Source organism: Chlorocebus sabaeus, chromosome 3, assembly GCF_047675955.1.
Source record: "Chlorocebus sabaeus isolate Y175 chromosome 3, mChlSab1.0.hap1, whole genome shotgun sequence".
NCBI classification, from domain to species: domain Eukaryota; kingdom Metazoa; phylum Chordata; class Mammalia; order Primates; family Cercopithecidae; genus Chlorocebus; species Chlorocebus sabaeus.
Window position 1 is genome coordinate 23,587,425 of NC_132906.1, and position 15,148 is coordinate 23,602,572.

General features: G+C 38.3%; 1 protein-coding gene across 1 annotated transcript in view; it reads left to right on the forward strand.

Moving 5' to 3' along the window:
- The window catches only part of GTF2F2 (general transcription factor IIF subunit 2), a 168,503-nt gene that overhangs the window by 133,656 nt on the left and 19,699 nt on the right, over nucleotides 1–15,148 (forward strand). The window contains exon 6 of the mRNA XM_007960323.3: nucleotides 2,818–2,917. Within this exon, the coding sequence (XP_007958514.2) occupies nucleotides 2,818–2,917 (100 nt within the window). The remainder of the gene's footprint in view (nucleotides 1–2,817; nucleotides 2,918–15,148) is intronic.

The following is a 15,148-nucleotide window of genomic DNA, read 5'->3' on the forward strand; positions in this document are numbered from 1 at the left end:
TTACCCTCAAAATGCACACATTGGGATTAGTATTTTCTTGTTATCAGTATGCAGTCAGTTGTCCTGCCATCCCTCCATCACCCTTGTTCATCTTCAGTGCTGCAGTTAATTATAGTATTAAATGCTTGTCTTCCACTAGAGCAAGTCTTTACTGCTGTGTCTCCAACCTCTAACCCAGTGCCTGGCAGAAGTGGGTACCCAGTAAACACTTGCTGGATGATTGACAGCAAGAGGCTCCTTCCAGAGTCTGGCTGTGGCACAGCTGCAGCCAGAGGCAGATACAGGATAATGGTAGGGAGAACCGGAGAGATACGCAGGGACTAGATCCCAGAGAGTCTTAAAGTCCTATGAAGGAACTTGTGCTGCACCCTGAGAATAGTAAGAGGCCATCGAAGAATCATAAATCTAAATCCATCCTTGGGTCGCACATCTCCCTTCTAGACTCTAGCTAGTTGATTTCTCAGTCTTAGCAAAAAACTTGAATCCATGTCCATAGAAACTGGATGTGGCACATGAAAAGCAAAGTATAATTGTAAGTATTATTTATGGTTACATATCCAGTAAGTTTCTAAAGACACTTCCAGAGAACTTTTTGTACTTTATAAAGTAAGTCATCTTATGTATTTAAAGGATAAGTACGGATTTATAAATAACTGGAATAATTTAAATATTTACATTTCCATACAGAAATGAGTATACTGAATTTGGGGATCATGGTAAAAACAAAACCTATGACATTTTTAGATTTCAAATTGAAAAGGCAGTTGGTAGATATCTTATATCTTCTCAGCAGTTTGATAGTATATACCTGAAAATAAGCAGAAGTAAATACAGAATTATCTTCATCCAAGGAATTAAATAATAGGAACGTTATACAAGCAAGCACCTTTTATACTTAATTCTGCTTTTGAAGGAATTTAAAATGGAAATGTTTTTAGTTTCTGTTTTATTGATCCAAAGAATTTAAAGCCCCATTCAAATAAAATAATACATAGTGTTAAACTCATGTTATTTTTTAATAGCCAGCATTTTTGTGGTTTTCAAATGAACCATCCAAGAAATTATAGTATTTCTTCTTTTTTTAAGAAAGTGTACTTCTTCGGGTTATAAAAGTAATAGATACTTATTGCAGAACATTTAGAAAACAAACTTAAAATGCATCCAGTCTGATCTTTTCCTTCTCATCTTTCATGTTAGTTTCACCATTTAAAAAAAAAAAACAAAAAAAAACTGCCTTTTTTTTTTTTAAATTAAAGGCAATTTTCTAACATGGTTTTCAATTTTTTTTGCTGTAACCATTGCATCTCACTGGTTCCTGTTGGATTCATTTTCCTTCTTACTGAAATAAATTCTTGAGTAGTTTCTCAATGAGGATCTATAAATAATAAACATAAGCTTTTGTCCAAAAATGCTTATGTTTTACACTTACTCTTCAATTATAATTTAACTAGATATGTTATGCAGTTTTCTTAAATATATTACAATCTTGTATTTTTATATCTTGCTGATGAGTTTAAAAGGTACAGTGATAACTTTTGCATCATTAAAAATAGTTGGCTTAGAAAGCTGTACTTTTCCTTCCTTAAAACAGTTTTTTAAATTTACTGTGCTGATCTACGAAGTGAATTAATTTTCTAAATAAGTAAATGATTATGAGTCTTTCTATACTTAACATAAAACAAAATATCCTAAGATTGCTACTTAAATATACATGTACTAGTCAACTAGTATGTTTTATAATATACTATATATGGTGGCATATATTTTCAAAAGCAGTGTTTTGAGTTATATTTTATTTCCTGAGACATGGTCTCACTCTGTTGCCCAGGCTGGAGTGCAGTGGCACAATCACAGCTCACTGTGGCCTCGACCTCCCAGGCTCAAGTGATCCTACCACCTCAGCCACCTGAGTAGCTAGGACTACAGGCACTGTGCCTGGCTAATTGTTTTTTCTTAATTTTTTGTAGAGACAGGATCCATTTAGATGGTGTCCTGCAGCAGTTCTAGAGCAGTGCTGTCTAGTAGATGTTTCTGTGATTATAAAAATGTTCTCTATCTGTGCTGTTCAGTGAACCTTGAGTGTTGATATATTCTCTATTTGCCTTTATCTTTTATCAGCTGAGTAGACATTTTGAATTAATAACTTGATTGATTTTATACTATGTAATTTAAGATGATTTATTTTTACATGAAGATTTTTTTTCCCCAGAAATTGGAGGCTGATTAGCTTCTTGGTTTTAGTGGTTAAGATTTGCCTATATAGGCCGGGCGCGGTGGCTCAAGCCTGTAATCCCAGCACTTTGGGAGGCCGAGGCGGGCGGATCACGAGGTCAGGAGATTGAGACCATCCTGGCTAACCCAGTGAAACTCTGACTCTACTAAAAAATACAAAAAACTAGCTGGGCGAGGTGGCGGGTGCCTGTGGTCCCAGCTACTCGGGAGGCTGAGGCAGGAGAATGGCGTAAACCCGGGAGGTGGAGCTTGCAGTGAGCTGAGATCCGGCCACTGCACTCCAGCCTGGGCGACAGAGCGAGACTCCGTCTCAAAAAAAAAAAAAAAAAAGATTTGCCTATATAATAAGCGGTGAAAAGTACGTTCTGGCTTTGTAATAGTTTGTATGTTTAGCTTAGGTACTGGTTTCTACATTATAGTCATGTATATTCAGTGCATTTTTAAAGTATTAGTGCTAGTGTATCCTCTGAGGTTACCTTTTTATCTATTAGTTGTCATTGAATAAGAAGAATTATAGAAATAATAACTCTTCATATTTCACTCTGCTAAACAAGAGTGTTAATAATGCCTTATATTATTTTTCAGATTGCAAATAGAAGAGTCTTCCAAACCTGTGAGGCTATCACAACAGCTGGAAAAAGTTGTAACAACCAATTACAAACCTGTTGCTAATCATCAATACAATGTAAGTCTTCTGCTTGTCTCTTCATTCTTTTATATCTTCGTTCTTTTCTGTATCAGAGTGTCTTAGGTTTTCAAAGAACCTGAGCATTTATGCACCTTGCCATCAGGTGCTCGAAATACAGTATCTGATCTGGACTTAGTAAGGAATGTAACTGCTAAAAGTATAGAAAAGATATTCACTCTACATTGCAAGTTATATAATGGCAAAAAGAAGGTGACCACTGTTCAAACTACCCTTGATAAATTTTTACAAAGAAATAAAACACTTCAATTCTCAATGTTGCTAATGTTTTAAATTACGATGTACTAAATAAATATTAGTTTTACTATTTTTAAAAATTATTCTATACCTTTGTGATGAACCATAGGAAAGTTTTTAATGTGTTAACAAAAATTTTTAAAGGTCACGGAACAGTGGTAATTTTTCTTATCGATTATTAGGATCACTTTGCCTGGTTTCAGCTTTCACAGGCATTTTAATGGTCTCATACCACCATGCGAAGTGAGGACTATCTGTACAGTAGTACTCCCTTATCCACAGTTTCACTTAATGCAGATTCAGTGACCCACAGTCAACTACAGTCAAAAATTTTGAATGGAAAATTCCAGATATAAACAATTCATAAGTTGTAAATTGTGCAACCTGCTGAGTAGTATGATGAAAACTAGCACCATCTTGCTCCATCCCATCCATGATGTGAGTCATTCCTTTGTCCAGTATATCCACATTGTATATGCTACCCACCCATTAGTCACTTAGTAACCCTCTTGGTTAACAGATTGATTGACACATGATAAAAAGAAAGAAGGAGAGTGAGTACAGAAAACCAAGATATTTTGAGAGAATGAGAGAGAGAGAGACCACATTCACAGACTGTTACTACAGTATATGGTTATTGCTGTTCTATTTTATTATGGGTTATTTTTGTTAATCTCTTACTGTGCCTAATTTATAAATTAAACTTTATCATGGATATGTATGTATAGAAAAAACCATAACATATAGAGTTTGGTACTATCTGCAATTTCAGGCATCAAATGGGGAAGGGAGGTGTCTTGCAACGTATCTCCTGCCAATAAGGGGAAAGTATTGTATATTTATATTTCAAGACATTTTTTATTGTTGTGTATCTACATACTATATGTATTATACAATATACACATTTGTTGCATACATATTATGTATACTTTGTGCCAGGTATTGGTCTGAGTGCTTCATAAGTGATCACATTTAATCTTCATTCCGACCCTATGAAGAAACTACAACAGATAAGGTAACAGGCAGAGAGATTGATTTACTTGAGGTGGCGCAGCCAGTAATTGATCAGTCCAGGTGTTGAACTCAGGCAGTCTAGCTTAGGAGCCATACTGTTAACCACTGTGTATGTTGCTGCTGGTGATTAGCAGTTGCTAAAAGGACTAAGGGTTTTGGGTTTTGAAATATCTGTAATGTAGTAAGTGTGATGGTTTCCTGAAAATAAAATACCTAAGTTAAGTCAAATAGCAATTAACAGTTGGAATTTTGTGTCCCACTTTGTTAAGATTACCTTTGATACTGAGTTTAGGAAGAAAATTTTCTTTAAGACTAGCCTTGGCAGGGTACGGTGGCTCACACCTGTAATCCCAGCACTTTGGGAGGCCGAGGCAGGCGAATCACCTGAGGGTCAGGAGTTCAAGACCAGCCTGGCCAACATAGTGAAGCCCCGTCTCTACTAAAAAGACAAAAATTAGCTGGGAGTGGTGGCAGGCACCTGTAATTCCAGCCACTCGGGAGGCTGAGGCAGGAGAATCGCCTGAACCCAGGAGGCAGAGGTTGCAGTGAGCCGAGATCACACCACTGCACTCCAGTCTGGGGAACAAGAGTGAGACTTCGTCTCAAAAAAAAAAAAAAAAAAAAAAAAAGACTAGCCTTTAGTATCAACATTTATTAAGTGACACAGGATAGTATCTACCAAACTACTACTTTATGAAATTTGAGTGATTGTTTTATATGAAAATAGCAAATGCAAATGCCACTAGGGCTAAGTAGATATCTTAAATGAGTGGAACAATGAAATTTAAGAAAGTCAGTAATAGAGACTATGTGAACTGGAGTGCACATGACCTGTATAAATACATTCACATTTTGAAATTGCTACACTATGTGAGTTAAACAAATCAGGTAAAAGTTCAACTGCATCCAGCCAAGCTTCCATTTTACAGCCTCTGGTTATGCTTTAGGAGGAAAGTAAACTAAAGAAAAGGACAGGTAAGGTATCAGATGATCCAGAAGAAGTATTTTTCTGTTGTTTTCTGACTTAGACAAATAGATAAAAGTCCACATCTTTGTCCTCTTCCATTCTAGTCTTTTCTACTCTTGGATGGGAATACATACAGTTTTCTGGAGCTACGTGTAGATAGAGATTCTGTTCTATTTTGTAAAACAGTATAGATCTTAGTTGTTTTTGCCTTTCTTCCTCATTGGTGTACTGCTTCTGTAGCTCCTGACTCAGCTTTTTTGTCCTTTTATGGGCCAGGCTTCTCTGTGGTTTCTACTCTTGTGTATGTTTTTATTACAGTGAGTACGAGAAAGACCACACTTTCATAGGCTGTAAAGAGTTATTACCTTTCTAGACGGAAGTTTGGTAGTTTATGTCAAATGCACTATAAAAGGATATATCCTTTGACCTAGCAGTTTTGTCTAGGAATTTATTATAGTGACACCAGTGCCAAATATATATACAATAATGTTTCTCTCTATTGTTTAAGATAGGAAAAGATTGGAAACAAATGTCCCAAACTGGGGAATGATTAAATATTTTAAGTCATTATTTTTGGTTGGTAGGATCTACAGTGATTTTATCCTAATTTTCTTTTTTATAAAATCTTTTCCAATTGTTGGAATTGTCACAGTGAGCACATATTGCCTGAATTGTTGGTAAGCGATAAAGTTATGTTGGGAAGGGGAAGACTGGAAAGGAAGGAAAGCCAGAGAAGAATAGCTAGCCATGATAGTACCCTACCGATTGTCTAAGACTTACCTTCTTTAAACAACAAGTACTTTTTAAATATCTGCTTCGTGCCTGAGATACATACCCCTGGTGAATAAAGTAAGTAGAAACATGTTACATTGTGAACTCCTTATTATATAAAGCTATAGCACCCTCTATAAAGATAATTAACATTAAGTGACATTTTAGTTCAAGATATCAACCTTTGTTAAGGTTGTCATAGTGAAAATAAGTCATTATAGTAATGAGTCTTTAAGATTTTTACATACAAAGATTGACTATAATCTACCACGTTGCATTTGAATGTTTAATCATTATTTTTTTGGGAGTAAACCAGGATGGGCACCTGCATAGCTTTAAAAGACATATTCAGTATTGTAGTGTAATACCAACTATAGAAAGAATGTAACATTTTTGTTATTTATTAGAAGAGGACATTGACTTTTAAAGATTGAGAAACATAAGTGAACACAGCAAGAATGATTTAGAGGAAACATAATAAAGACTTTTAATAAAAAATTTTAACTCAATATAATGTTGAAATATTTTGAAAGTCTTGCCAGATAAAGCTATATAAACATGAAGCTCAGTGTTTCATTTTAACAGTTGAGCTTCTTTGAATGCAATTTTCAGAATAAAAATTTTTTTTTTTTTTTTTTTTTTTTTTTTTTAAGACGGAGTCTCGCTGTGTCGCCCAGGCTGGAGTGCAGTGGCGCGATCTCGGCTCACTGCAAGCTCCGCCTCCCGGGTTCACGCCATTCTCCCGCCTCAGCCTCCGAGTAGCTGGGACTACAGGCGCCCGCCACCACGCCCGGCTAGTTTTTTTTGTATTTTTAGTAGAGACGGGGTTTCACCATGTTAGCCAGGATGGTCTCGATCTCCTGACCTCGTGATCCACCCGCCTCGGCCTCCCAAAGTGCTGGGATTACAGGCTTGAGCCACCGCGCCCGGCCAGAATAAAAATATTTTTAAAAATTGTACAAAAAAGTGAAAGAGGGACTGGGAAATTGCATATGTATTTGCAAAACGATGTTCCTACATTTGGTCAGAAAGAAACCTTGCATTTATCCACAGCTTTTCACCCACCTATGGCACATAGGTGAATTTACTTGTGTATATGTAGAAAAAATATCCAATTTTGTTCTTGGAGCTATTCTAAGAATTAAATTCAGATTTATCTTTTTAGTTCACAAACTATCTGGGTATAATATCTGTCATACTTGTCATTCAGAAACCATCTACTGAGCCAAAAAGAATTATATGATTATTTTTATCTCTTAGAATACTCCATTGAAATTGCACCCCTGAAAACCATCTTCTTACTAGAATATGACATGTCAGTTTTTTCCCCTAAGTGGCATTTCCTGTACCTTAAATCTTCATTAAGTGTCTGAAATTTAGTTCATGTAGGTCAGCATTTTCCACAGTAAATTTTTTGTAACATTAACTAGGTGAGAAGGTCGTGTAAAAAGGATTCTGTGTTTAAAGAACTTGTAGTTTCTGATTATATCCTCCTCTTAAATTGACACTTCACTTTAATATACTCAAGATTGGGAGGCTTTAGGAATTTGTTTAATCCTGCATTTATAAACGTTTGAACATCACATTTCCCCCATTCTTTGAAGTAGTGAAAACAGTGGGAAAAAATGGAGACGTCAAAGAATGGTTTACTAGAGGGCCCACTGGGTGAGGGGGAAAATTATTTATATTATTATAAAGCATATTTATTATATTATAACTTATATCTTGTTTGGCACCTTATAAAAGAAAGAAACTGAGCTTTAGAAATACTGTGTAGATTGACCCTGGCATCTTTTTGCAGCCCATGTGCTAATCGGTCATTTTTCAGCAGAAGAGTGGAAATGGGACAGGACAGAGGGTTTGAGCGTTGTGCCTTCATGTTTTCATTTGCTTTTAGCTTTTTAGCATTGGTGCTCAATTCAGAGATTTACAGATTATAGTATCTATTATTAACTAAACTCAGTCTCAATAAGTGAACAAATGGCTTTAAAAGATTTCTGCAGAGAAATTGTCAATTAGAGATAATACTAATAAACCAAACATGTGAACAAGAAAGTGAAAAAACTGAACTTCTCTTGCTTCTAAAAATGGTTTATCAGCCAATCTTTGAGGTGACAAACAGTGATGACGTAATCAGATCTGAAAAGAACTTGGCCCTTCCAAAAAGGAAATTATCAGTATCATTTTAAATATGGCTTGTCATGCCCTGTCTTTAATGATGGCTCAGTTAGTGTCTATGGTGGAATCAAAAACAACTCTAGATATTCCAAGCAGAAAAGAATGTAATGTAGGGAGCTGGTTACAAATGATTTATGAATACCAAATGGATGGGCTGAAGCTGCAAAAGGGAGAAGAGATCAGGAAGCTGCTGCGGAGGTGCTCCTGCAATACAAAAAAAAAGAAGAAAAATCTCCCTCCCTCCCAATTTCATTCTCCTATTGGCAGAACCCCAGCTGGAAACCCTCTAGCAAGGGAATCTTGGAAATGTAGCCTGCAGATCTCCTGCCGCCCTGCCCTTAACACCAAGGCTAGAGCTGAAGACTTGTTGCAAAATAACTGGCAAAGTGACCCTTGACCTTTGTGGGTGTTGTACCTTGTTATATTAGCTATTGCTGATACAAAGCTATCGCAGTGTGCAATGCATTTAAAAACTAAGCACACAGAACATGAAGACAAATCATGATATTTTGAGAGCAAAACGTAAAGGTATTTTGTAGTTTTGACAAAACTTACTCTTAAAATTATGTACATTCTTTCATCCCCTTAAAATATTTTATCTTGTGTATGCTTCTAGTGTCTATTTATAAATATAGTAGGTACATTTGTCCAGTTTATAAAGAGATATGTGCATAGTTCATGCTTTAAGTTTTTTGCTCACAGAGGTGTATAATCAAAGTATAGAGTCAGCTGATGCGTAAGGTTCTTTGCAACTCCCTCCAACTTTGATTCCAAGTAAGGGTGACTCTGTATGTGTGTTCTGGTTGACTTTGTGAACGTCGTATCTAGCCTATGTAAATTTCATAGCATTCTTTATAACCTTTCTCATAAGGAATTCCTTCTCTTCTCATAAGGAATCATGTCCTCTGTTGTCTAGACATTTGTTTTCAATGTTGCTGTATACTAGAATCACCTGGGAAGCTTTTAAAGCAGAAAAATAGGCCAGGTGCAGTGGCTCATGCCTGTAATCCCAGCATTAGGGAGGCCGAGGCAGGTGGATTACCTGAGGGCATAAGTTCGAGACCAGCCTGACCAACCTGGTGAAGCCCCATCTCTACTAAAACTACAAAATTAGCCGGGTATGGTGGCACATGCCTATAATCCCAGCTACTTGGGAGGCTGAGGCAGGAGAATTGCTTGAACCCAGGAGGCGGGAGGTTGCAGTGAGCCAAGGTTGCGCCTCTGCACTCCAGCCTGGACAACAAGAACGAAACTCCGTCTCAAAAAAAAGAAAAAAAAAAATACACTCAGAAATTGATTTGGTTAATCTAATGGGGAGGCCAGCCATCTTAAGTTTTTAAACTTCTTGGGTAATTCTAGTATACAGCCACTGATCCAAAGAGATGAGAACTTTTTATAGTTCTGCCATCTCCTGTTTAGGGTGGGGTGTTTAATAATGGTACTTGGGAGGAAACCTCTTTCTAGCAAACCTAGAACTTTTAAAAGGAATTATTATTTTCTTATTTTTGTTAGAATTTCTGCCCCACAGTTTGAAAAAATAAGTTTTCTTTCTCTCTCTTCTTTTTTTTTTTTTTTTAATTTCTGGTAAAAGCTCTTGGCCAGAAAGAACTTGAAAACCTTAACTATGCTCAGATGGGTAAGAGTTTTAAACTGGTAAGTTGAGGTAAATCCCCAGGAACTAGAAAGGAAATTCATTTGTATGCATATATACTCTATTTCCTTCAGTGTGGCAGCCAACCGTTAGTCTGCAGAACTAAGATTTGGGGTTTGAGTGGTTAATCTTTTAAAGTTCTATGCATAAATTTGAATTTTCCTGAATAAAAAGGGTGTTTGTAGGACTGTATCATTAGGGCTTTTCAGTAATATTTGCCTGTTATAATATATAGTATAAGTATACTACATGCTTTGTCCGTTTGAATTTGCACACAAAGGACTGACCAATTCTAAAGAAATAATTTCCTCCCAAGAGATAATGACACACTAGGCAGAAATAGAAGCATTAGTTGAGGGGAGGGGGAATAATCTCTCATAGGGATTTAACATGCAGAACCATGATATTCACAGCTGTCATGCTCACTTCAAAAGTTAAAAGCCTTTACAAAAACTGCCTTGACAAAACAAAGTATTTCTGCAAACAATAATCTAGAAATTTATAGATGTCTGTATTATAAATTTTAATTGGTAGTGGGTGGCATTTATAATTTTAGTCAGTGATTACAGTTTCAGTAATGACGGTTGAACATCTATATACCACATCCACAAAGGATTTTCAACATTTGGTTGCATTTTAGTCAAGAATAGACTGGTGTAGTTGCTCACGCCTGTAATCCCAGCGCTTTCCAAGGCTGAGGCGGGTGGATCACTTGAGTTTGAGACCAGCCTTGAGTTTGAGACCAGCCTGGGCAGTATAGCCAGACCTGTCTCTTCAAAAAAAATTTTTTAATTGGCTGGGTATGGTGGCATGTCACTGTTGAAACCAACCTGGCCAACATGGTGAAACCTGTCTGTAATAAAAATACAAAAATTAGCCAGGTATGGTTGCACATGCCTGTAATCTCAGCTATTCAAGAGGCTGAGGCAGGAGGATCACTTGAACATGGGAGGCAGAGGCTGCGGTGAGGTTAGATTGCACCACTGCACTCCAGCCTGGGCAGTAGAGTGAGACCCCATCTCAAAAAAAAAAAAAGGTTGGGGAGCCAGGTGCGGTGGCTCAAGCCAATAATCCCAGCACTTTAGGAAGCCGTGGTGGGCGGATCATGAGGTCAGGAGATCAAGACCGTCCTGGCTAACATGGTGAAACCCTTTCTCTACTAAAAATACAAAAAATTAGCCAGATGTGGTGGCATGCATCTGTAGTCCCAGCTACTTGGGAGGCTGAGGCAGGATAATCACTTGAACCTGGGAGGCTGAAGTTGCAGAGAGCCAAGATTGCACCACTGCACTCCAGCCTGGGCGACAGAGCAAGACTCCATCTCAAAAAAAAAAAAAAAACAATAATAATTTGTGTTCTGTTGTGAAAATTAATTGTATATGATGGATTTTTTGGTAAAAATTTGTAACTGAAGACTTAAAGTGCTTTCTGAATTGACATTTATTTCTGTACAGTCAGTTGCACAGTGGTCTGTGATCATTGGATAGAAGATTGGTAATTAAAATTCACACAATATAAAAGCTGTTTCTACTCCAGTCTTACTAAGATTTTTAGTGGCTGCTAACAAGTTAGATATCTGACTGCTTTAATATCATTTCCTTACAGTGCCTGAGCTCCACTGAGAAACAAAATGCCCAAAAGGCAAAGAGCTAAAAAGAGAAGAAATAACATTATCTCAAAACTGCAATCTTCTCCTAAAGAGAATAGTTCATATCATTGGTAGTTTATTTGTACAGTTAAGTTTATTTGTAGTGTCAAGTTGTGAATATAGTATTAAGATTATCATTTCTGCACTGTTTAGTTTTAAAAAATTACCTCAGTGACCTTGGTTTTGTCCTAACTATAAGTTTATTAACAACTTAATGGCCATGGAAATCATTTAAATCCCCTTTGATAATTACACATACACTGAAACTACTTATCTGATACCACAGAGCAGAATTTGGGTTATGAGCCTATCTTAGACATTATCAAAAAAAAATTTAATGGCTGGGTGCAGTGGGTCATGCCTGTAATTCTAGCATTTTAGGATGTCAAGGTTAGAAGATCACTTGAGGCCAGGAGTTTAAGACCAGCCTGGGCAGTATAGCCAGACCCTATCTCTTCAAAAAAAATTTTTTAATTGGCTGGGTTTGGTGTCATGCCCCTGTAGTTCCAGCTAGTTGGGAGGCTGAAGCAGGAGAATAATTTGATCCCAGGAGGTTGAGACTGCAATGAGCTATGATCACACCACTGCACTCTAGCCTGGGCGACAGAGTGAGATCCTATCTCTAAAATTAATTAGTTAACTAATTAAATTAAAACAATAATATTTTTGTAGTACAGTATTAGTTAAATCTGTATTTTATTTTTGAGACAGGGTCTCACTCCGTTGCCCAGACTGGAGTGCATTGGTGCATTCTGAGCTCACTGCAGCTCCTGTCTCCTGGGCTCAAGTGATCCTCCCACTTCAGCCTCCCAAAGACCTGGGACTACAGGTGAGTGCCACCATGCCTGGCTAATTTTTGTAATTTTTGTAGAGGCTGGGTTTTGTCATGTTGCCCAGGCTGGTCTTGAACTCCTGAGCTCAAGCAATCCACCCACCCTGGCCTCCCAAAGTGCTGGGATTACAGGTGTGAGCCACTGCGCCTGGCCTAATCTTTATTTTGTTATTTATTTATTTTCTTGGAGACAGAATCTCACTCTGTCGCCTAGGCTGGAGTGCATGAGTGGCATGATCGTAGCTCACTGCAACCTCAACTTCTTGGGCTCAAGTAATCCTCCTGCCTTAGCTTCCTGAGTAGCTGGAACTACAGGCTTGTTCATGGCTAATTTTGTAGCGATGGGTCTCACTTTATTGCCCAGGCTAGTCTCAAACTCTTGGTCTCAAGTCATCCTCCCATCTTGGCCTGGCAGAGCACTGGGATTACAGGTGTGAGTCACCATGCGTGGCCATAAATTTTGTTTTAAAACAATCTTCTATAAATTATCCCATAGTTAAACAGGCCCTGAGGACATTAAAGAGATGTTCCGTATTTATTTATTTATTTATTATTTATCTATTTTTGAGATGGAGTCTTGCTCTGTTGCCCAGGCTGGAGTGCAGTGGAATGATCTCGGCTCACTTCAAGCCCCACCTCCCGGGTTCACGCCATTCTCCTGCCTCAGCCTCCCGAGTAGCTGGGACTACAGGCACCTGCCACCACCCCCAGCTAATTTTTTTTGTATTTTTAGTAGAGACGGGATTTCACTGTGTTAGCCAGGATAATCTTGATCTCTCTACCTCGTGATCCGCCTGCCTCACCCTCCCAAAGTGCTGGGATTACAGGCTTGAGACACCGCGCCCGGCCCTGTTTTTATTTTTAAATAAATTTAAATAAATGTGGGATTAATTTTAAAGTACTTAAATTTCTCTAATAAGAATGTTTCTGTTTTGTTATTGCTATCGTTGTTTTGTATGTCTGAGTTTTCAGACTACCTTTTTTTTTTTTTTTTTTGAGACAGAGTCTTGCTCTGTCACCAAGACTGGAGCGCAGTGGCGCAATCTCGGCTCTTTGCAGGCTCCGCCTCCCGGGTTCACACCGTTCTCCTGCCTTAGCCTCCCAAGTAGCTAGGACTACAGGTGCCCGCCACCATGCCCGGCTAATTTTTTGTATTTTTAGTAGAGATGGGGTTTTACCATGTTAGCCAGGATGGTCTCAATCTCCTGACCTCGTGATCCACCCACCTCGGCCTCCCCAAATGCTGGGATTACAGATCTGAGCCACCGCGCCCGGCCTTCAGACTACATTTTTAAGAGTTTTTGTTTACTACAGATTGTATCGTCAGGGTACCTTGAAACTGTGCCTCCACGTGGCTATCCTCAAGCTTTGGGCTCGAATAAACTGTATAGTTATTTTCTGAATCTCATTACTTAAGATTGACATATACCTGTCAAGGACAGTAACTGCCATGGTTTCCAGTGCTTTGATGACACCAAACACCTTGCATCTGAGGTTTTATGTTGTTGGAGCATTCATTGTATCCCTGGGGATTGCAGCTCTCTGAGTTTGCTGTGGTGAACCAAGAAATAAGGCATATGCAGATTTCTGCAGAAATTAGGATTCCATGAAAGATATTGAGGCGATGAGGAAGGCTGGTGTCTTTGAGTGCAAAGTGGTTTGGGACTATAAAAAATTTGCTTGGATTGAATCACATGGAAGTTTGTCACTGACTTGTGTTCGGGAACTATGAAACATGAATATGTAGGCTGAGAAAGAGTTTATCTTGATAAGTAAACAATTAAGAAATATTTTGGAATGTAAAAAAAAAAAGTTTTTGTTTACTAGGCAAGTGTAGAGGTAGGCTGCAGTACCCCCAGGAATTAAACCAGTGATATACATGGTTAGCACAGAAAGATAAGCATATATTTTTAGTCTGTTTTTCTAATTTTAACATTAACCTCAATTTGAGATTGAAGCATGTAAACCAATATTTTTTTTCTTTTTTTTTTTTGAGACAGAGTCACTCTGTTGCTGAGACTGGAGTGTAGTGGCACAATCTTGGCTTACTGCAACCTCCATCTCCTGGGTTCAAGTGATTCTGCTGCCTCAGCCTCCCTAGTAGCTGGGAATACAGGCGTGTGCCACCACGCCCAGCTAATTTTTTTGTATTTTTAGCAGAGACTTGGCCATGCTGGTCTTGAACTCCTGACCTCAAACAATCTGCGTGCTTTGTCCTCCCAAAGTGCTGGGATTACAGGAGTGAGCCACCCGCCTGGCCCCGTGATTTTTTGAAAAATCTGGGTAGAATTCGGTAATTTTCTTACTACTCATTAACATTACTAATTACAACTTAATCTGACCCTTACTCTTATCCCTAGTATTGATTTTAAAGTTCTTTTCTAATTTATTCTTAATTTTTACCTTTGATTCAGGTCCTCTTGCATCTGACACGTGACTCTGGGTTGGGACAATTTGATAACAACACTTAAAAAGTTTTCTCTCCAGAGCCAACTAGAATGTGTGCCCTCTGTAAAGTAGGTCATCTTACTTTACCAGTGCGCTTATTTGAAAACATTTTTCTTGGCCGGGCGCAGTGGCTCAAGCCTGTAATCCCAGCACTTTGGGAGGCCAAGACGGGCGGATCACGAGGTCAGGAGATCGAGACCATCCTGGCTAACACGGTGAAACCCCCGTCTCTACTAAAAAATACAAAAAATTAGCCGGGCGTGGTGGCGGGCGTCTGTAGTCCCAGCTACTCAGGAGGCTGAGGCAGGAGAATGGCGTGAACCCGGGAGGCGGAGCTTGCAGTGAGCTGAGATCGCGCCACTGCACTCCAGCCTAGGCAGCAGAGCGAGACTACGTCTCAAAAAAAAACAAAAAACAAAAAAAGAAAACATTTTTCTTGTTAAACTTCATAGCTTCTCCAGTGA